Source organism: Blennius ocellaris, assembly GCF_963422515.1.
Source record: "Blennius ocellaris genome assembly, chromosome: 11".
Classification (NCBI taxonomy): domain Eukaryota; kingdom Metazoa; phylum Chordata; class Actinopteri; order Blenniiformes; family Blenniidae; genus Blennius; species Blennius ocellaris.
Genome location: NC_137660.1, coordinates 8,035,396 through 8,056,203, shown reverse-complemented (window position 1 = coordinate 8,056,203; position 20,808 = coordinate 8,035,396). Strand labels below are relative to the sequence as shown.

General features: G+C 44.3%; 2 protein-coding genes across 2 annotated transcripts; one reads left to right on the top strand and one right to left on the bottom strand.

The window, feature by feature from the left end:
• Positions 1-225: 225 nt before the first annotated feature.
• Positions 226-5,166, bottom strand: slc25a44a (solute carrier family 25 member 44a). Its single transcript, XM_080505250.1, has 4 exons — positions 4,902-5,166; positions 3,016-3,716; positions 2,762-2,889; positions 226-1,959 (listed from the first exon to the last, which is right to left on the bottom strand). Exons 2-4 carry the CDS (start codon positions 3,647-3,649, stop codon positions 1,768-1,770), a joined length of 954 nt encoding a protein of 317 aa, XP_080361376.1. The 5' UTR covers positions 3,650-3,716; positions 4,902-5,166; the 3' UTR covers positions 226-1,767.
• Positions 5,167-7,514: 2,348 nt separating this feature from the next.
• Positions 7,515-20,630, top strand: ireb2 (iron-responsive element binding protein 2). Its single transcript, XM_080504401.1, has 22 exons — positions 7,515-7,585; positions 10,043-10,129; positions 10,446-10,611; positions 10,725-10,862; positions 10,954-11,196; positions 11,350-11,419; positions 11,634-11,817; positions 12,873-13,012; positions 13,152-13,323; positions 13,439-13,539; positions 13,654-13,770; positions 13,882-14,041; positions 14,129-14,264; positions 14,740-14,824; positions 14,922-15,078; positions 15,922-16,046; positions 17,251-17,355; positions 17,476-17,618; positions 18,577-18,724; positions 18,916-19,038; positions 19,752-19,937; positions 20,029-20,630. Exons 1-22 carry the CDS (start codon positions 7,561-7,563, stop codon positions 20,137-20,139), a joined length of 2,922 nt encoding a protein of 973 aa, XP_080360527.1. The 5' UTR covers positions 7,515-7,560; the 3' UTR covers positions 20,140-20,630.
• The last annotated feature ends 178 nt before the right edge of the window (positions 20,631-20,808 follow it).

Here is a 20,808-nt window from a genome sequence, read left to right as displayed (position 1 = left end):
GCAGCCTCAATGAACACAAGACCAAAATTCCAACATCTCAAAAGAGTAAAATAGAAATTTTGCACATTCTCTCCAAGCATGGACCTTTACTTAAATACAACTGTGTGAAAAAAAATGGGGCAGTGCACAGGCGAGACAGTTTACAGTAATTCAGAGTTTATTACTTCTCAAAGATCCACAAGTTCTCAATGTTTAAAACACATCAAACTGCACTTTTGACAAACCACTCCTTTAAGTTGACAGTGGAACAAATGCTGAGGTCATTTGTGCTCACAAATACATCTGTGTTCAAACTAGAAAATAGGAAAATCACAAAAAAAGGGGGAGGGGGTGTACATGTGCAGGTATCAGAGTAGATTTCTGGCAGTATTAATGCGTTATTGCTCCTCCCAAACGTCACAGAATTGTTCATGTGCTCGACAGTGACGAGTGAACTCTGAAAGCAACTGTGTGGTCAGTTTATTTGCGTCGCTGCTGCCTTTACTCTCTCCGCTTCAACTCAACCCAAACAGCTTAATGCATCCAGACTAATATATTTGATCCCTGTACAGAACTACAGAGAGGAGGTACTGGACTCCCTCCTCTCTGATTGGATCGAAGGCTTCCGGCCCCTTCTTTTCTCATCCAGCTCCAGTTTGGCTTTCAGTCACTTCACAAACGATGGGAGTGGAAACCCGATTGGCCCGATCGAACATTTGCATAACCGTAAAATCAGGACGAGACCGCGCAGACCGCTCATACCTTAAAACTATCGGCGTGGGGCCTCCAGAGAAGTGGAGAGAAAAACATATCTGATGATTACGTCTGTACAGTATCGTCACATTTAAAGATTTAGGCCTCGTCGAGGCTTTATGGTGTGTTCACACTGGTTATATATAACCCTGAGTTATTCGCCGTGAAAATCCATCATGTAGCTCAACATAGCATTCTTTGTCCATCACGTGTTCTCTCCATCTTCTGCTTCCGTGTCATAAATCCCAGTGATATTGTGAAAAGGAACCCTAATGTTGACATTTAATTCTTTACTTTCTTCACTTTAACTTTGGTCCATTCCAGGGACTCTCGTCACAGTTTGAAACTTGTCGACTGGAATGCAGACAGACGCCGAGCTCTTTTCTACTTTTCGTCCAAAGATTCTGGCAGTGAAACATTATTATTATACAAAACTACAAGGTGGGTGGGGGGGGCGGGTGGTTGGTACCCGGAAGAATGAGGCATTATAATGTCATTGATCAATATAGAGAACAGATATGAGGCGTTGATTTTAACTTGAAGTTTTCAATCATCAGATAAAGTCCAGCAGACTTCAGTCACAAATCTAATCTCCCTACATTACGATGATGGCCGAGAGATATTACCTTACCTACGTTGTCCTGCTGAACCCAGCCCATCAAATCCAAATACTTACAATCTTAAGCTGCCTTGTTGCAACAGCAGCACATAAAAGCACGACTGTCTGCAGGAGAATGGATCCATTACATATTCACTCTTTACAGCAGTCCCTCCTGGTAGGAGCTAAAGTATCTATTGTACATCCAGAGGCAATGCACCGTCACATCTCAGTCTTTTTATGAGCATAGTTTATAGTTTCACTATTTATTTTTGGCAAATTGCTGTTGAATCTTCTGAAAGAAATCGGTCCAGACGAGGCCTTTTAGACTTTCACCCTCAACAGCTGCTGTGAACCCTCCTCGGGTCTGGAAGGCATGTGGAAGATGATCTGGAGTCCCTGTGCCGCTTCCCCTCTCACCTCTCACCTCTCACCTCTCACCAGTGTCTGGACTCCACCAGGTCGGCCCGCAGGCTCAGCCTCTTCAGGGTCTCGTAGCCGACCACGATCAGCACCGAGGTGGGCGTGGAGGAAATGATGCGGGCCGACAGCCCCTTGGTCATCACCCAGACGCCCTCCTCCGCCAGCAGCTGCTTGAACGTCTCGATGACGGACGACCGTCCCTCCACCTGCGGAGGACACGCGGGATCATCTCTTTTAGTTCCTGTGATCGACGACCGGCTCAGTCGACCTGCTCTGGTCTGGATACCGCGAATTCACTCAGTCACTTCCTGTGCTGCGGTGAAATAAATGTCTCGCATTTGTATGATAATGAAAGTTTATGATCCATAAAGTTATGGTTGAGCCGAGACTGCAGGCTCCTGCTTTTATGACTTTCATTATACTATTTTGCTGCAGTTTAATCACTACTTGTTGACAAAAACTTACATACGCTACAAATAAAATGTATTATTATTATTAAATGTGCAACCTTTATGACTTTAAGAGCAATTTTCGCAATTATCCGGCACATCAAGCTGCAGGCCTCTGTGTTCCAGTTAATGCGTGAACTATTCGCTGACCGTCGGTTTGAAAAATAAATACAAGTTTAGAGATATTTCTAAAGTCAAAGATTTATATCCAGAATTGAAGCCAAACATCTGGCTGCCGTATCACACTTCGGGGACTTTAATGTCAAAGTATAAAGAGATATGATGCAGTTTATGAGATTGTTAAAGAAAACTGTAAAAACAACAGCTCTGCATTATGTGTAACTATTGTTTCTTTACAGGAATACTAAGAGTAAAAACTCTTTACAATACTGCACCCTTGGCTAAAAAGGAACAGTCTTTACCTTTCACAACTTCGAGAAAGTTTTTCAACTGCACTTTAGCAGACGGGGATGTTTTGCACACTTGTACGTTGAGAAATGAAGTCTAAAGACTTCCATTTCAGATTTCAAAAAACGAGGATGAGTGAAATGCATCCAACCTGCACTCTGGCTCGAACTACATCCATGGGGTTGGTGATGGTGGAGGCGGTGGCTGCGGCCATCGGTCCGGCCAGAGCCTGCAGAATCAGGTGCGGACACTCACTGGGCGCTAATAAAGACAACTGCTCTGAGGACACAAAGAGAGTGACGCCATCAAAAGCAGGAAAAGTCTGATCACGTCGTCTACTTTGTGTTTTATATTGCTGGGGGGGAGAAAAAGAAAAAAAAAAACAGTAAAGATGTGTTTATTAACCTGTGTAAAAATGATAAAAAGGCCACCAGAGGGCACTGTTGGGGATGTAGGTCAGCAGCGATGCGATGTAGCCTCTGTAAAAGCCCCGGAAGCCGTCGGCGGCGAATATCTGCACCGTGATCTCGCGGGTCTGCCCAAAAGTCAGCCTGCCCTTCGACGTGGCCAGCATCATCTTGGGCTTGGTCTTGAAGCGCGTCAGGTGCTCCCCTTGCCCTTGCATCATCAGGTGCTGGGAAACCACGTCGATGGGCACCGTGATGGTCTGAGCCACCAGGGACGCCGCGCCTCCCGCCAACACCGACTTCACCGTGTTGCTGGGCGAGTACTGGGACACGTACTTGCGCACCAGCTCGTAGGTGGTGATGTAGGCCTGCCCCGACACCAGAGTGAAGGTGTTGACCATGAAGCCTCGGTAGAGGCCGCGCACGCCCTCCGCCCGCAGGATCTTGAAGAACGCGTCGAAGGTGCCGGAGTAGAGGCTCTTCCCCTTCTGCACCTGCAGGCGGGTGCGGATGAGGCTGGCGGGGTAGACGGTGGCCCGGGTGGTCAGCGTCATGAACACGCCCAGGGAGTAGAACTTCCTCTTGTCCAGGTCCTCCCATTCGATAATCCTGATGGCGCCTTTTTGCTGCATGGCGCCGGACAGGGCAGGGCCTAAAGCAGGAGATCCGCAGGCATCAAGCGCGACGCTGCCGTCATATCTGTGAGAGACGCAAATATTTGTTTGACATCAGTTGAATCCCGATTGAAAGAACCAGAAAGGCTCATACACACGTTTACCTTTGCACTTAAATATTCAATTGAAATTTGGTAGCCTTTTTCAACCACATTGAGTTTTCGACTCGACTCACACATGTTGCTGGTGCTAAAAACTACCATGAAGTACATTTACTTGTATTGATCAGTGTGTTTAGTCAAAGGCAACTTTCTTTTCTTGTCGTAAAAATTGCTTGCATGTTTCAGCTTCAGTGTCTGGACCCTATAACCACTAAATGACTGTCAGTAGAAATGTTTAAATGATCAGCTGCATTATACTTCTGGACCCACACATTTCCTTTTTGTTTATATGAATGTACCTGAATAAAGAAGTGGAGCTGCATCATTTGAGGCTGGCTAATATATAATTTTATATGCTTTTATTTGATTTATGTTATTGAAATATATCATGACCTTTTCCAATTTGATATTGGAAAACGGAAAACCTAAAACATGACCAACAAGGCTGATGTTTGAATGTGTATTGCTTTTATTGAAGAGATATAGTCAGTTAAAAACCAAAACATCAGCATTTCAGAAGATTTATTCAAATTGTAGAAACCCTGTTGAGAGACAGTAAGAAAGTTACCAATTACAACCACTTGATAAAGAGTTAATAGTTTTAAGTTAAAGGCGAGTAGAGTGGGTGGGACGAATCAGGTTCTGTGTGCATGTTGCACCATGTTTTATGATTAAAACAGCTTCTAATCGTGAAAAATAAGGAGTCGCTCTTTATTTGTTGTCCCGTAACAAGTCAGATCCTGCCAGACTGGTTACAGGAATGGGGGGGGGGGGTTGAACTGATCACCTCAACAAACCAGACTTCCAAAGTCAGTGTTATGGACACAGGGTGTGAAGAAAAACAGTGATCAAAAAGGGGAAGTTCGCGTAATAAAACGTTAAAAGTGCCACCGATTAGTCCTTATCTGCATCTTTAGTTAGTGATCGCGGTCTATAAATGTTGAAAACGCTTTTATTGGTTTGGTTGTTTATTGCTGCAGAAGAGGCAGCACGTGCAGTAATGTCACACTGTGTGCTCGAGCCGTGTGTTAGCAAGCTAACAGCGCGGGGGACTCTGCGCCGAGAATTAGGGTGGGGGGAGACACGGCAGCAAAACCGGGAAGACTTACCGTCAACCCCTCGGTCCACTTTGCCACGTCTGGAGGTCAATGGGCCCCGGGTCACCGCTGCCGAAACGAGCCGCTCGGACAAACTCCCCTCACTGGGACAGACCTGGGTCACGGCTCCCGGACGCTACTCCGTCAGAGGTGAAAGGTCATGAGTCCGGCGGACACACCTTTCGTGACTTTTCTGAGTTAAAAAAAAAAAAAAAAAAATCAAATATATAATGTGAGTGTGTTCTTCCAGGTGTCCGCCAAACCCGACCGGGCCGGAGCGTCCCTGTTTACACGTTTGTTATTCAACGGTGGTGATGCATTCATGGCCTGTTGTCAACGTAGGAATAACCATAATTGTTGGAACCTCAAACTCAAACCTGAGTCGATCCAGTTATACAGCATGCAAAAATTAGAACAAAGAACGTACTAAAATTGATCCAAAATCACCAATCAATGATATCAAACTCAAACAGGTTTTTTTTGTGAAAGTCTGCAACAAATGTGGCGAAGTCCTATGGTGTTATTATCCTGTATTATGTCACTCTGCCATAGTTTAATATATCCGTATGGCACATATTGTTATGTTGTCTGTGCTGCCGCTCATCCTTCTTGACTTCATCAAATACTCCTCTACAGATAAGATTTTTTATATTCCAGAAGTTTTTTTAATCTATCTATCTATCTATCTATCTATCTATCTATCTATCTATCTATCTATCTATCTATCTATCTATCTATTTATCTATCTATCTATCAATCTATCTATCTATCTATCTATTCAGTTGGAATAAACAAGACCTTAAAGTAAAATGCTTCTCTCTTTGATCTTTTTTTCAACGCTGAATCATTTAATCATCTGCTGTCCAAATAGGAACCCACTGATTCTCCATTGATCTGTAGTTTCGGTGACTGTTTCTATGAACTCTCATTTATTTTTCTCTTGTATTGTTCATTCATTCGTTGTTATTTTTATTTCTATTAGAGTTATCTTTATAGATAGGCAGGATTTCATATAAGCCCCCTGGGCATCTTTTGTCTCCTGCACAGTTGGGTCATCTTTATGTAATTCTGTAGTATATTATTATTTTGTACAAATAAAGAAAGGGAAATACAGTTTGTATGATATATAACATATTCAAAGAAAAAAATACATGATGCATAGACCTCACATATTTTAAATAAAAAGCCTATTAATACTGTAACAGTTCCGTCTGTTTCACTACTTTTGCAACATTTAACAAATATATATTATTATGTGATCAAGATGGGGACATCCAGCTTTGGAAGGAAGTGGTTTGTGTATTTTTACTCCATCACTTTTTAAATAATTTAAATAAACCTTAAAGTTTAAGTATCCCTGTCATGTATAATTATGGTGCTTCCTCTCTAATGTCTTTACATGGCTGGGCTTTGTTGTACTTTGCCAATGATATTTAAAATGAGAATTCCTATATTCCTGTAATAGCAAGTTTTGAGGATTGTGTGTGTGTGTGTGTGTGTGTGTGTGTGTGTGTGTGTGTGTGTGTGTGTGTGTGTGTGTGTGTGTGTGGGTGAGTCTGTGTCCGTGTCTGTGTGTGTGTGTGTGTCACGTTTATAACGACTTTGACCTTTACAAGGGTTACAAACGATAATCTATTTTCCCAGGTTCATTGAATGCAACACAAGTCCACCTCCGCTGTCACGTGGGAGATATAAGCGATTTTAAACAAATAATACTTGTTTTTTGTTTTCTTTTTTTAATTATTTCTTTACTTTCTCTTCCTCTTGATTACGCTTTATAGGTTTGTTTCATTTCCCCGTGCATATCATCAGGAAGTTTCACAAGACTTTTTCCAGGGATTTATGAGGTTTTCAGTCCCATGTTGACTTGTTTTGTGGCATTTTTCAATTGTTGTTTTTTCTTTACATGGTGTTGATTTGCTTTGAGGTATTTTTCGGGTTGTTGTTTTTTTTAGATTTAACTTCATGTTGACTTTCTAAAACATTTTCTATTGAGTTTGGACATGTTACGCCTAGTGCAGACTTATTTTAAGCTATTTTCAGGGTATTTTTAACACTTTAGGCCCAGCATTGACTTGTTTTGAGACATGCTTTGTGCTGTTTAAAAACTTTAAACCTCAAGTTCAAGACATCTGTGAAGCTATGATACAATTTTAAGGGTTTGAATTGACTTGATTTAAGATGGCTTTCAGGGTTTCATAACATTTGTCAGCCTCATGCTGACTTGTTTTGAGCATTTCTGGAGATTTTATGCTATTTCCATCCTCATGTTGACTTGTTTTGAGGGATTTTTCACGAGCCTTTTGTTGACGTGCTTGCACACTTTTTGCAGTGTGTTTTAACACTTAAAAGCTGCTGTGTTAATGGGTTGTTAAGACGTTTTCCAGGGTTTTGTAACATTTACAGCCTCATCTTGTTCTTTTTTTATTTAATTTTTTTTAAACGCTGTAAGCCTTATTTTAACGTCAGACGTGTTGTTTAACCATCTGTTTAATGTTGAGTATTTTCATGGTGTTTTGAGATCATTTCATCCTCGTGTCGCGCCCTTTTAAATGTTTTTAATTGGACTGATTGGCGGTGGGCGGGGCTTCGGCTCCCCGCGCTCTGATTGGCCGGCTCCCTGCGGCCGGATCGCTGGTGAGAGCGGTTCGTGTTGGTTTCGGGAGTCATCATGGCGCTCGCTTCCACGGTCCAAGGTAAGGAGATGTCACCTGTAATCTATCCACGGCAAAGTGTCATTCGATCCATAGTCCAGCCGTGAGCGTCGGGAATCGATATCGGGGCTGCTCTCGCTCCGAATGCGAGCTGCGGTTTGATTCCAGTGAGCGCCGCTTCAAGTGGACCGGCGTCGTTCTGTCAGGGACGTAGAAGCTAACATCAGCTAGCTGCATGACGCTTCCACTGTGCTTTTCTCTGTTGCTGGAGTCAGTAAACACATGAATGTACACCGGCCAGGCCCATTTATTTGTTCAAAGGCCTTCTTCCCTCCTATCGCCTGGGGGCGTCCAGGCAGGAGCAGATAAGTAGTTTGTTCGCGTGTGTTGGACGATAAGAAGCAGTGTTAGCAGTTAGCATGGTAGCTGTGTGTCCCCTCCTGTCACCAGGACACAGAAACACCAGTCAGACGGGCGAAATGTACTTTAAAGCTTTACGTTTTAGAGTTGGGATCATTTCTGACAGTGGCATTTGAGGCACTTGGCCTGGTATAAAGCATACACGTGATGTTCCGGCGTTATGAAGACGTATTTACAAAATACTCCAGTTTCCTCTTCCAGTAATGTGGGGTCTCATGCAGGGTGTTTAATTCCCCCATGCCTTCCAGTGATTATAACAGGTTCACACAAGGATTACTTTCGTGACTAATCAGTGTTTTGGATAACAGATGAACAATCCTGCTGGGCTTTTGAAAATGCATTTCACTCAAGCGGTAAAATCTGAAGTTAAGTTCATGTAATTTAAGGATTCTTCAAAGTGGAGCTGGATGAAGGTACTAAAGCTGTGGAAAATAGTAAATATAAACACAGGTTCAAAACCGTCCTGTGCCTATGTTTTTCATGTTCTTGTTTATTTTGTTCCCATTTTTTCCACCAGCAGAAATGACATCTGTGTGTTGAGGAACTGCTTCAGATAAAAGAGATAGGAAACCCTGAGCGTGTCATTCACTTCAGTATATAATCAGATTTCATGGAATTTCACTAAACCAGTTTTATAAATGGGCATTTGCAGAAAGAGCACCATCTCTTTGACATTTGCCGCTTTAGGACAATCACTCCTTTTTTGTGTGTGCTTTGTTCTGTAAGTGTACATTTATGGTTTTGAAAGCTGACACTATGAAAAGATTAGAATTGGACTCAGGCCAGTGTATTCTGTCTCGATCTATGCTGCTTGAAAAAGTTTGAAACTTGAGCTTTGCAGTTACAGCCTGATATCCTGCTGGGAGACCTTAAAGTAACGTGCCAAGACTCAAGAGTTCAGTACTCTCATAACTCTGTGTTTACACATTTTTTAATCACATCTTTTCCCATTTGTAGCCTGTGTTGCATCAAAATTACGATTGTATGTACATGTTTAGTTTGTGGTCACCGCTCCCTAACCTTTCATGTGTCTTCAAACACCTGAATCCAATGAAAATGTTAGTTTGAAGCGCTGCAGAAAGCCTGATAATGAGACGCACATTATAATCAGGAGTGTTCAAGCAGCATTACATCAACACTTTGCAGCACTGAAGGCCTCCTCCTGTTACAAAAGAAGGAATAGGTTGAGTTATTTCCCCTTTTTTTAAACTTTCTTTCTCTTCACATTTTAATTCCACTTGATTTGCAATACATGTCTTTTTTTTTTTCCTTCCTTGAATACTTTAGATGCAGCTTGGTTACTACAACTGTAATAATCCCTCCCATTACATGCTATCTAAGTCAAATATAGCCCTTCTGCAAGTTTATCATTTTCATGCTTTTCTTTTGTCCCCGTTGAATACATGTTAAGAGTTGTAATGCTCTGTTGTTCCCATTAACAAACTTTGAAAAGGATTCCTACATGGTAGCTATGCCACCGCACTTCATGTGTTGTTTGGAGAAAAAAAATCTATAAAATAATTTGTAGGAATAGATAGCTCATGCTACATACAGCCCAATTTCATCTCAAGTGGCCCAGGCCAGTGAAGTAGTAGCACAGTAACTATTAAATATACATTTAGATATTCTTTGTTGTGGCACAGACTAAAAAAAGTTAGATTTTTCCAAATCAACAATTACAATCAACAATTACTGCAACCTCAACATAAAATCAATTTTAATGATGCAGAATACAGTGAAATGTCAAACACACGTTTCCTTTTGCATTCTGCATTTTTTTTTTTTTTTTTACAAGCTCACCCAGTTTGGTTTTGAGGCCAGTTTGCTGCGCATGGCAGCATTATTGATATCTCAGCTTGGGTTTCAGTGTTGTTCTGTGTCTGCAACTCTTAAGAAATGTGTTAAAAATTCACTGCTCTCTTTGCGGTTTTTACAATTTGTTCGTTTGTTTATGCGGATTGAAACCTGCTTTTTTTTTGGCCAGCAGGCCTTGTGTTTAAAAACACGTGCTAATGGGAGTGCTTTGAATAATTTCCTGCAACTTGCAATGTTGGTAAATGGTCGGTTCTCCTCCTGCAGAGCACCCGTACAGCCATTTGATTGACTCGCTAAAGGACGGCACAATCAAGTTCTTCAATCCTCGCAAAATAAATGATCCAAGATATGGTGAGTGAGTTCAACGACCTTCGACTTATTGATTGTGGCGCGTGTTTGAAGAGGAGTGCGGCAATCAGCCTGTGCATCACAGTCACTTTACAAGGTCATGTTTACAGCCGGTGTGTTCCAGAATGACTGTAAACGTATATTCATGTCATAAGAAATGTAAACAAACGTATGTTTGAATGAAGCGATTACACTGGAGTGGTGATTCATAAGACCTGTTCAGTGTCAGATTCCCGCCAGTTCACAAACATTTGTATTTAATCCCACAATGTTTGGTGAAGGTTATTGATGTTTGTTCTGTTTGATTTGCCCTGTGTAGACAAGCTGCCTCTGTCCATCCGTATCTTGCTGGAAGCAGCGATTCGTAACTGTGATGGCTTTTACACGAAAGAGGAAGACGTCCAGAACATCCTGGACTGGCAGCAGCAGCAGAATAAGTCCGAGGTGCCGTTCTCGCCGGCACGAGTCCTCCTGCAGGACTTCACGTGAGTTTCACGTCAACACTTTGCCAACATGACCTTTTTATTTCATGTCAACCAGTTTCCTATTTGAAAGCGAATGAATACAAGTCGGATTGAATGCGTTTTCCTTATGACAGTGGTATTCCTGCCATGGTGGACTTGGCTGCCATGAGGGACGCGCTGGTCAAACATGGCGTGGACCCTGGCCTGGTCAACCCCAAGTGTCCCACAGATCTCATAGTCGACCACTTACTGCAGGTCGATTATAGCAAATGGTTCGTTCGCTCTTCATATTCCTTTTCTAAAACGATAACTTCTAAGTGCCAATGGTTCGCTTACGACGTCTTTCTACTTTTTGTCCCCCAGCGCCATACAGAACGCACCGAACCCCGGCGGAGGGGACGCCTCAAACCAGAGCCACGGCCCCGCCCGCTCCATACCCAGCCGGCCCCCGTCCAGAGGAAGCTCACAGTGCGGAGGCCAGCGTGGCTCCTGTAGGAAGCCGTCCTGCAGCGACCCCGCCGCCTCCCCCGGCCGTCCTCTGTCTTCTGTCCAGCAGATCGAGAACACTCCCCTCCTCTGCCCTTTCCACCTGAAGCCCGTCTCCGAGTAAGTTTTGAGGGAGGTGCTGGTGCTCAGTGTGAACGTCTCAGGATCATCGCTCTTCAAGCTTCCAGCATACAACGACGTCGTCGTTCTGTTTTATGCCGACTCTTCGTTGACTCATTGATGATAATTCCTGTTTTGTTTTCATTTCGGCAGAACTGAAACGTCTGTGAAGAATCAGGAAATGGAGCTGATCAGGAATAAAGAGAGGCTCCAGTTCTTCAAGGTGAAATCATGTTTCTTCTTTTCAGTTTTTTGTTTTTAGATTGTGTGAGATAAAGTAGTTTGAAGTCTGACTGAAACTCAATGTTGGGTCAATAAAGCATGAGAGGTTCAGAAAGTTGAATCCATCTGCCTGTGTGCAAATAAAGCGTAGTTGTCTTTGACTCAGGCGTGACGTTTGTGAACCCGATCCTTTCGTTCGTCGTTTGTGAAAACAGTGGTGCTCAAAAGCCTTCAAGAACGTGAACGTGGTTCCTCCGGACGTGGGCGCCGTCCACCAGGTGAACCTGGAGTATCTGTCCAGAGTGGTGCAGGTCAACGACGGCTTCATCTACCCCGACAGCGTCGTGGGAACCGACTCCCACACCACCATGATCAACGGCCTGGGCATCCTGGGCTGGGGTGAGTCATTTTAGAACCAAACCCAATATTTACCAACATGTATTGACTTTATTGAGAACTCTTCTCTGAAAACGCGATCGTGTGCGAAGGAGTCTTGTGATAGTTAAAGAGAACTTTCACACCAGTGCTCTCGTAACAGTATGGCAGGCAGGCGCACAATTAACTTGAACTACATTTTCTGGTTCGGTTCACATTCCAACTGTGTTTTTTAAAAGCGTACCAAAGCTGGGAGGGGAATTCTACAGGTGCTCTCCTTCAGAAAGTCACAACTTTCTTTTAAAAATTAGCAGTCATTCCAAAACTCAAATACAAAATTACATTCTGGATAGATTTTATGTAAGTATTATAAGTAATAAGACACGAAACGCCTCAACCCACATACTACTTGTATTTCCTCGCATTAAATATGAATGGCTTGATCTTATTAAGACTGGATTGATTGACGATTGCATTTCTGCACAAAGCACCTAAACTTCCAAGCTATTTAAAGTTCATTTAAACTCTAAAAGCAACTCAATCAAAAAGCAACCTTCTCCAAATTGGATCATTTTTGATTTACCTGAGAGCTTAATTTCTTATTTAGGTCAACAAGTTTAGTTTATCTTAGTCGCTGCTGAAAAAGGAGCCACATTACTGTGAATAAATGTTTGTTTTGAAAAATGGGTGATTTTTGTCGACCCGAACTGTTAGAAATGTTTAATAAACACGTTAACTGTACATGTATTTCCTTTCATTTATGAGTGTTGTTTGCTCATGCAACATGAAACGCTATTAATATAGATTACAAATGAATATTTAATCACGATTATTCTATATGAATCCACAGCAGCAAAGTGATTAATCTCATTAAAATTTGCAGTCATTTGGGGAGTACTCATTTATATCCCGCTTCCTTGGTCATTTAGAATTTTTATGAGGACAATTTCAGCCAAAACAAAGAGACGTATTAAATCAGAACGGCGGTCGTGCTCGACTAACAGTTTTCCTTTGCATTGCAAACGTTTCTCTTTTAAGCTCTGTTAAACTTGTATATCTGTGCTGGTTTCCTTCGACAGGTGTCGGAGGAATCGAGTCTGAGGCAGTGATGCTGGGCCAGCCGGTGTCTCTGACCCTCCCTCAGGTGGTGGGCTGCAAACTGGTGGGCTCCATTAACCCTCTGACCACATCCATAGACATCGTCCTCGGCATCAAAAAGGTAGAAGTCCGTTTACTCTGTGAGGAAATGCTTGATAGGCTTTTGAAGCAAACGTACCAAGGGTTGGCAAGTTTGATTTCGACATTGTACGGGAATACCAACATGTGTAATTTTGGATTTTCCCTTTTTTTTTCTTCAGCACTTACGACAAGCTTCCATCGCAGGCAAGTTTCTGGAGTTTTTCGGACCCGGCGTCTCGCAGCTGTCGGTCCCAGACCGGACCACCATCGCCAACATGTGCCCAGAGTACAACGCCACAGTCAGCTTCTTCCCCGTCGACCAAGTAACGCTAACGCACTTTAAAAAGACACGTGAGTTACTCAAGAGTCTGAGCTGAGTGTAAAGAACAACTACAGCCGTTACTTCTGTCACATACTGTGGTCGGATTTTGTTATTTAAGTCAGTGTCTTAAATCTTCCCTCCCAGATTTTACCCAAGAAAAGCTTGAATTGCTGGAGTCTTACATGAAGGCGATAAAACTTTTCCAAAGCTATGAAGACTCCTCCGAAGACCCAGTGTTTTCTGAGGTAAGCTTTACTGTCCAGCCCAAGCCGCTATTCCCTAAATGGAATGTGTCACTCTGAGAGGCGGAGTCGAGGGCGGCAGTGAGAACTCCAGTGAGACGAGTGATGTTTTGGCAGGTGATTGAGATCGACCTGAGCTCCATGGTGCCCTATGTGAGCGGACCCAAGAGGTCGTCGGACCGAGTCGAGGTCAGCTGCATGAAGGAAGACTTCCAGAGCTGTCTCAACGAGAAGGTAAAGCGAAGTCCCAACGCGTCGCCGCAGTTTCCTCGACGAACCCTCCGGGCCGACGGTGGGACCTCATTGACACCCCGCTGAGTTAACGGTTCCCTGTGGCGTCTCCAGGTTGGTTTCAAAGGTTTCCACGTCGCCAAGGAGAAGCAGGAGACCCGCGTTCCCTTCCTGCACAGCGGTCAGGAGTACCAGCTGGCCCACGGCTCCGTGGTCATCGCCGCGGTCATCAGCTGCACCAACAACTGCAACCCGTCCGTCATGCTGACTGCAGGCGAGTCACTATTCGTCACCCTTCTTGCTTAACTTCTCCGCTTCAAACGTACAGTTGCATGATTTAACCTGGCTGTGTGATTGACAGGTCTCCTCGCCAAGAAGGCGGTGGAGGCGGGGCTTGTCGTCAAGCCTTACATCCGGACCAGCCTGGCTCCTGGGAGCGGCATGGTCACTCACTACCTCAACACCAGTGGAGTCCTGCCTTACTTCAGCCAGCTGGGGTGAGCTGTACATGTGTACATGTGTACATGTGTACTGAATCATTGGCTGTCGCCCTCCCAACTATCTCACTCCAGATTCAGTTGTGATCATTGCGTAAATAAAAGACGCCATTGAAGCCTCAGAGACTCTTAGTAGCTAGATAAACTGCTGACTCGGCCAATTACAAATAATCTCTAAAGTATAATTATGTGAACAGTCGCAGTCGAAACACGGCCTGCCCACAAGGACAGTTTCAAAAGCCAAACAATAATTTAAACTTTACTTTTTCAATGTGGTTGTAACTGTTCTAAGAGAGAGAGAGAAAGAAAAATGTACTTTATCAGTATTTTATTCCATTCCGTCTAATTTTAGTTTTATATTTGTGTTTTACATCTGCCAAGTTTTCTGGCAATCGAGTTGTGTGTTGCTGTTTGTCATGGTTTGTCGAGGTTTGACCAGATCTGAATGATTTGTTTTCTCTTGCCGCCGCCGCAGGTTCGAGGTGATTGGTTATGGCTGCGCCACCTGCGTGGGGAACACGGCGCCATTACCAGAAGCTGTCGTAGATGCAATCAAACAGGTGCGCAGCCTTCCTCTTCCACGAAAACGGGCGCTGTGGCGTTTTTTGGGAAAGCCTCCGGAAAGAGTCCGACGTTGACTTGATCTCTTTGTTCCAGGGGGATCTGGTGGCCTGTGGCATCTTGTCTGGAAACAGGCACTTTGAAGGGCGCCTATGTGACTGCGTGCGCGCCAACTACCTGGCTTCCCCTCCGCTCGTGGTGGCTTACGCCATCGCTGGCACCGTGGGGATCGACTTTGAAAAGGAGCCTTTGGGTAAGTGGGTTGAATAATGAATACACGTTTCAACATGCAAGTGTTGATGGTCCATTTCTAAGGGTGCGTCTGAATCGTCCCTCCTGTCTCCTTTCCTATCCACTTTTCCTTAAACCCCGGAGTGTTTAAAGTGGCGGCCACGATAAGGAACATTAGAATTCTTTATAAGCTAAGGAAAGGAGGCTCAGTGCTTCCTTTAACAAAGGAGACGAGGTCATGCTGCCCCACAATTGGCGACAACAATTAAAGGGACCTGCTCATCTGAGTGTTCAGGGAAACTCATGATGAATCAAAGCAGATCATTTTAAGTTACCAATGCAATAATCTGCCTTGAACAACTTTAAATAATATAAAACCCAGATCCCAACCATGAATGTTCTGCGGATGTTATTAAACAAACACAGGAAAGTAACTTTGTGCAGCTTATTCTCAGTTTGATTGGTTATTTATTCACCCTGCAGCCTCTTTTGCTTTGATTTCCATTCACACCTTGTGATATTTCAGATTCTATCAGTGGGTGAAGTGGTAGGAATGTGCTTTTTGGAAATTTGTCGTTCTTTCACCACGGCAGACGTGACTGACCTTCATCGGATTGTTATTACATCACCGAGTGGAAGTGCGGTCCGACGGTCACAACAATGTGATCGCTTATTTCACTGACTCCTTTAGGAAGCCTCCTAACACCTTTCCTTAACCCGTGTGACATCATCCACTGGGTTTAAGGAAAACTGTCTAGCAAAGCAGTCGGCTCTACCCTAAATCTGTGCTCCAGATTTCCACCAATGCGAAACGTCTGCTGTCCTCCACATGATCCCAAACTCCCACTTCTTCTTGCTCAAACAGGCGTGACGCCCGACGGGAAGCCGGTGTATCTTCGCGACATTTGGCCGTCCAGAGAGGAGGTCCAGCAGACTGAGGAGGACACGGTCATTTCCTCCATCTTCGAGGATCTCCGGGGGCGGATGGAGGTGAGCGGTTACAGCATGTGTGCAGAGCGAGCGCAGAGTTCAGTGGTTAGATAAGAGTGGAGCCGAGGTCACCCGCAGTGTGCCTGCAGCTTTTGTAAACAATGTGGTTTTCCCAGTCAGCACAGATACCTCTGTCCTCCCTGCTTCTACTCCTCCAGACAGCCAGGGAAATACTTCTTTGCGCTTCTTGTCTCCAGCTTGTACAACAGAACTCTCTTTTGGGTGTTACTTATTGAGTTGAAGGGAATAGACCCACGGAGAGTTTGAAATCCCTGTTTCAGGGGTCATTTAGAGATTTACCAGGCTGGACACGGAGGAGGTCGTCGGCCTGTGAGCACATTTACCAAACAGACTCCAACGTACAGTCGGTTCCAGGTATAGTCGGCCCAATATGATCAAAGATTTAAACAGTGGGCAGCCAAAGGAATAACAGCTTGGTGTGTCTTAGAAAGAGAAGGGCAGCTGGAGAGTTTCCAGAATTTGAAAGAAAAACATGATCTGGGGACACATGACTTTTATAGATACCTACAGTTGCGGGACTATTACAGAAAAGAAATCTAGACTGACCCCCTCCGGAGAAGTGAACAGTGTGATCCAAATCATAAAGAAAGCATATATGGGAAGTAACACAAGAATAATTTCAGCAATTTATCGGGGGCTAAACTCGCATGATAAAAACTCAACCAATTACATAAAAGGAAAGTGGGAGAAGGAGTTTAATATGGAAATCACAGACTATGATTGGCTTAATATGTGGAAGATACACCAAACATCCACTAGTTCGCGAATCTGGAGGGAGTTCTCCTGGAAAAATCTGGTGCGTTTCTTTATTACACCAAAGTTGAAAAGTAAACCGCTAAATAGACAACAGAAATGTTGGAGTGATTGTGGAGAATTTGACGTGGACCACTCACATGTCTTTGATGAGTCTAGTGGGAAACGATTTGTACCTGGTTAAGATACTTTTAGTGGCTTCTAAAAAAGCTATTACCAGGAACTGGGGTAAGATAGAACCACCAATGGCACCGAAGGACCAATGGCTGACAATTGTGGAAGGAATCTACACTATGGAAAAACGAACTCACAAACTGCGACTCCAAGAAGCACAAATGGACAAAAAATGGAACAAATGGATTGAATACAAAAAAACGGAACGGCTGTACGAATATATATCCATGAACGTCTATGAATGTGTCTTTTCCAGAAAGGGAACGTATTTTGGAACAGCGTCGAATGTCCGGACAATGTAGTTTTCCCGTGGGATCACAAATCCACGTACATCCGTTCCCCGTCATTCTTCAGCAAACTGGTAAGTGTCCTCACCTCGGTGCTAAAAGCTCCAGTGCCTGTGGCCCTCGGAGCGTCTGGCACCGTTTCACACTGAAGCGCAGAGCAGAAACCAAACCTCTGAATGTTCCTCCCGTCACAGAGTAAAGACCTGCCTGCTCCTCAGTCGATAGAGAACGCTCATGCCTTATTGTTCCTCGGGGACCAAGTGACCACCGACCACATCTCGCCAGCGGGCAGCATCGCGAGGGTCAGCGCGGCCGCCAAGTATCTGCTGAGCAAACGGTCAGTTTCAAGCAGTAAAATTCAAATACTGATGTTAATGTTCCCGTCCTGCTTTGAGGTTTGCTCTTCCAGGTAATATTATTCTCTCTCTTGCCCTTAATCTACACCTTGACCACCATAAATCACACACATTCTGTCATATTTAAACATTTGACAATAAGCCCGAGTTCAGAATGACAAACCTTAAATACACTTGAATTCTAGTTTCCCTGTTCGCCATGGTAACGTTTTACTCTTCGCTTATATTGAAGAGATTTGAAAACACGGGGAGTTGCAGCACATATGTTTACTTTCTGTCCCATGAGAAAACTCAAACTTTTAGGAGATTCAGTGTTGTTGACAAGGGAGGATATTTTCGTTTGAATGAAGTGTTCTGGTGCAACACGCAGTGTTAATGTCCAAACGTCTAAGCTTTTGCATTATGCAGGTTTTTACAAACTTGTCCTGACATTGTGTGTTTGAGGCTGGTCTGATAACAAGGTAGTTGTCTCTTTGCTCAGTTCTGTGTTTTGTCCTCTACTCTGAGAAATATGTTTGTTTTTTTTAAATGAATCATAGTTTTCATGGACGATTTCACAATTTGATGGGTAGTTTGATGGGCTGAATGTGGCGCCTCTTGCAGGCCAGTTTTTTGGCCCTCATGTCTCACGTTTCACACCCTGGTTTTACATTCCATCTAGTTCAGGGTCAGAGGTCACTGCAGCTGATTGGGGGCTAATGGGCTGAAGGCAGGGTGCGACCTGGACGGGGTCTCCAGTCCACAACGGGTCAAACACAGAGGCCGTCCCTCACGGTCACATCTCCTGCCTAATGGAGTCGCCAGTTAACCTCAAATGCACGTTTTTGAACCGTGGGGGGAACCAGAGGAAAGCCCAGGACATATGTACAAGAATAACATGCCAGCTTCCACACTGTGAAGAGATCGGTGGTCACGTCGGTTTGTCACGTTTCCCCGCAGACTGACGCCTCGGGAGTTCAACTCGTACGGCGCTCGCAGAGGGAACGACGCGGTGATGACCAGAGGCACGTTCGCCAGCATCAAACTCCAGAATCGCTTCATCGGCAAACCGGGCCCGAAGACTCTGCACATTCCTTCAGGCCAGACGGTAAAACTGCCCCCCCCCCCCCCCCCCCCCCCCCAAGGGAATCACAGGTCCTGTACAGGCCGAGAGACCTTTGACCTCTTGAGCAGCGACGCCTGCATGTGGAGCGTCGCTGGCTTGTCCCGGCTCCGGCTGGACGAGAGTCACCATTATTCTCTCTCTCTCTGCTTTCCTGGAACCTTCTGTCCTCTCAGATGGACGTGTTCGAGGCGGCGGATCGCTACCAGAGAGACGGCGTTCCCCTCATCATCCTGGCGGGAAAGGACTACGGCTCTGGAAACTCCCGGGACTGGGTGGCCAAAGGACCGTACCTGCTGGTAAACAACGGCACACCGTGATCACTTTTTAAAAGACTCGGACAAAGATTCCATGAATTAATTATTGACGTCAGTCTTGAAATGAACGCAAGTTGTTTTATAACTGAGTTCTTCAAGATTCCTACTAAATGGGAAAATACATTTTCACTACTTCCTTTGATTCGTTGTCTAAATATATTGGAACTTCTCAACATCGACCTCCCGACTTTTCTCTTCCTGCAGCCAATATGAATATAAACACGGTGAAAATAAATGTCAATCAAATCATATTTACACCATCACAAACCACTGGGACGTCATTTTATGGAGGAGTTGATGGCAAAAACTCTTGAAGCTGGACTAATTTAGTCTTCTGTGATGTGAAAGCTGGAGCTTTTCTTGAAATACTTTGGTTTGGCTGATTTAACAATGTTGTTGACAAATGTTAAAAAAAATTGGGGGGCTTTTTTTTTTTAATCAGTATAAAAGAATCAATAATTCTCATTTGTGTTTGATAAAGAGTCGACCAAAGTCACATCTTATATCATGAAAAGGGAGGGGGGACGTTTTACAACGGGAGCATAAATGGGACATTTTGGGCATATTGTTGAAAACATCCACACTTTAAATTTGCACTAGTTTTCTTTGCACAAAGCAAAGCATCGAAATTGGTGGGTTTTTTTGTTTGTATTCTGACATAGACGTGTTTTCATACTGTCTGCGGTTCTCTGCAGGGGGTCCGTGCCGTCATCGCCGAGAGCTTCGAGAAGCTGCACAAGAGCCAGCTGGTGGGCATGGGAATCGTGCCGCTGCAGTTCCTGCCCGGCCAGAGCGCAGACTCCCTGCAGCTCAGCGGGAAGGAGAGGTTCAGCGTGGGCCTGCCCCACAGCCGGGACCTGAGGCCGCAGCTCACCGTCAAGGTAGCTCCAGTCCACACGGCTCACAAGAACCTTTTTTAAAAAAAAAAATAACTGTCCAGCAAGTCTCAACTGTTGTTGTTTTCTTCTGCAGACCAGCCAGGGAAAGTCCTTCACCGTCACGGCGCTGTTCGACACGGAGCTGGACGTCATCTTGTTCCAACACGGAGGACTTCTCCGATACGTGGCTCGGACTTTGCTGTGAAGCGGCCTTCAGCTGTTACGTCATGTCTTCACAACACGGACAAATCAAAACGGAAAAAAAAACAAAGGAAAAAAAAAAAGCAGGCGACGCGAGAGGCGGAAGTGTTTCTGTTCGTTTAAGCTGGATCCAGACTTTTTAAAAGCACTGTGCTCGTTACAGACGGCCGTCTTTTGCAGGAGGTGAAGAAACCCGAGCTGCCGACAGCCTTTTATGTTCCCTTGGTGGCGTGCTCGCCAAGACTCTTTTTGCATTACTGAGTTGCAGCTTGCGTTTCATTCAACTCAGAAGAAGAAAGCCTCCCGACAGCTGCCATGGTGCTCTGGTACACCCCCCCCCTCCCCCCCTCCCACCCCCGAGAAAACACAAAACAAACAAGAAAGAAAGAAAAAAAACATTCAAGTGTCAAATGTTGTGAATGTCATAGATTTGTTGAATCGATGTCAGTTCCCCAGATTTCTAAATGGGGGCCGAAACAATCCCATGTAAATTAAAGTGCTGTTAATATTTCTTTGATCAAACGTTTTGCGCATTTCCTCTTGTTGCACCCGCTTCTCTAAAGTCCCGCACATAAACTCAACTTTGACTTTTCACAGAGGAGTTAACAACTTTCATGTTTTAGCTTCAGTACCCTGAAACGGTTCAAGCCGTTTTGTTTGATTCTCAAAAATG

Coding starts and splice junctions, on each gene's coding strand:
- ireb2 (XM_080504401.1), top strand. CDS start 7,561: ATGGCGCTCGCTTCCACGGTCCAAG. Junction 13,540..13,653: donor AAGACCCAGTGTTTTCTGAG/GTAAGCTTTACT, acceptor ATGTTTTGGCAG/GTGATTGAGATCGACCTGAG. Junction 17,356..17,475: donor CGTCATTCTTCAGCAAACTG/GTAAGTGTCCTC, acceptor CTCCCGTCACAG/AGTAAAGACCTGCCTGCTCC.
- slc25a44a (XM_080505250.1), bottom strand. CDS start 3,649: ATGCAGCAAAAAGGCGCCATCAGGATTATCGAATGGGAGGACCTGGAC. Junction 2,890..3,015: donor TTTTTATCATTTTTACACAG/GTTAATAAACAC, acceptor TTGTGTCCTCAG/AGCAGTTGTCTTTATTAGCG. Junction 1,960..2,761: donor TAGTTCGAGCCAGAGTGCAG/GTTGGATGCATT, acceptor TGTCCTCCGCAG/GTGGAGGGACGGTCGTCCGT.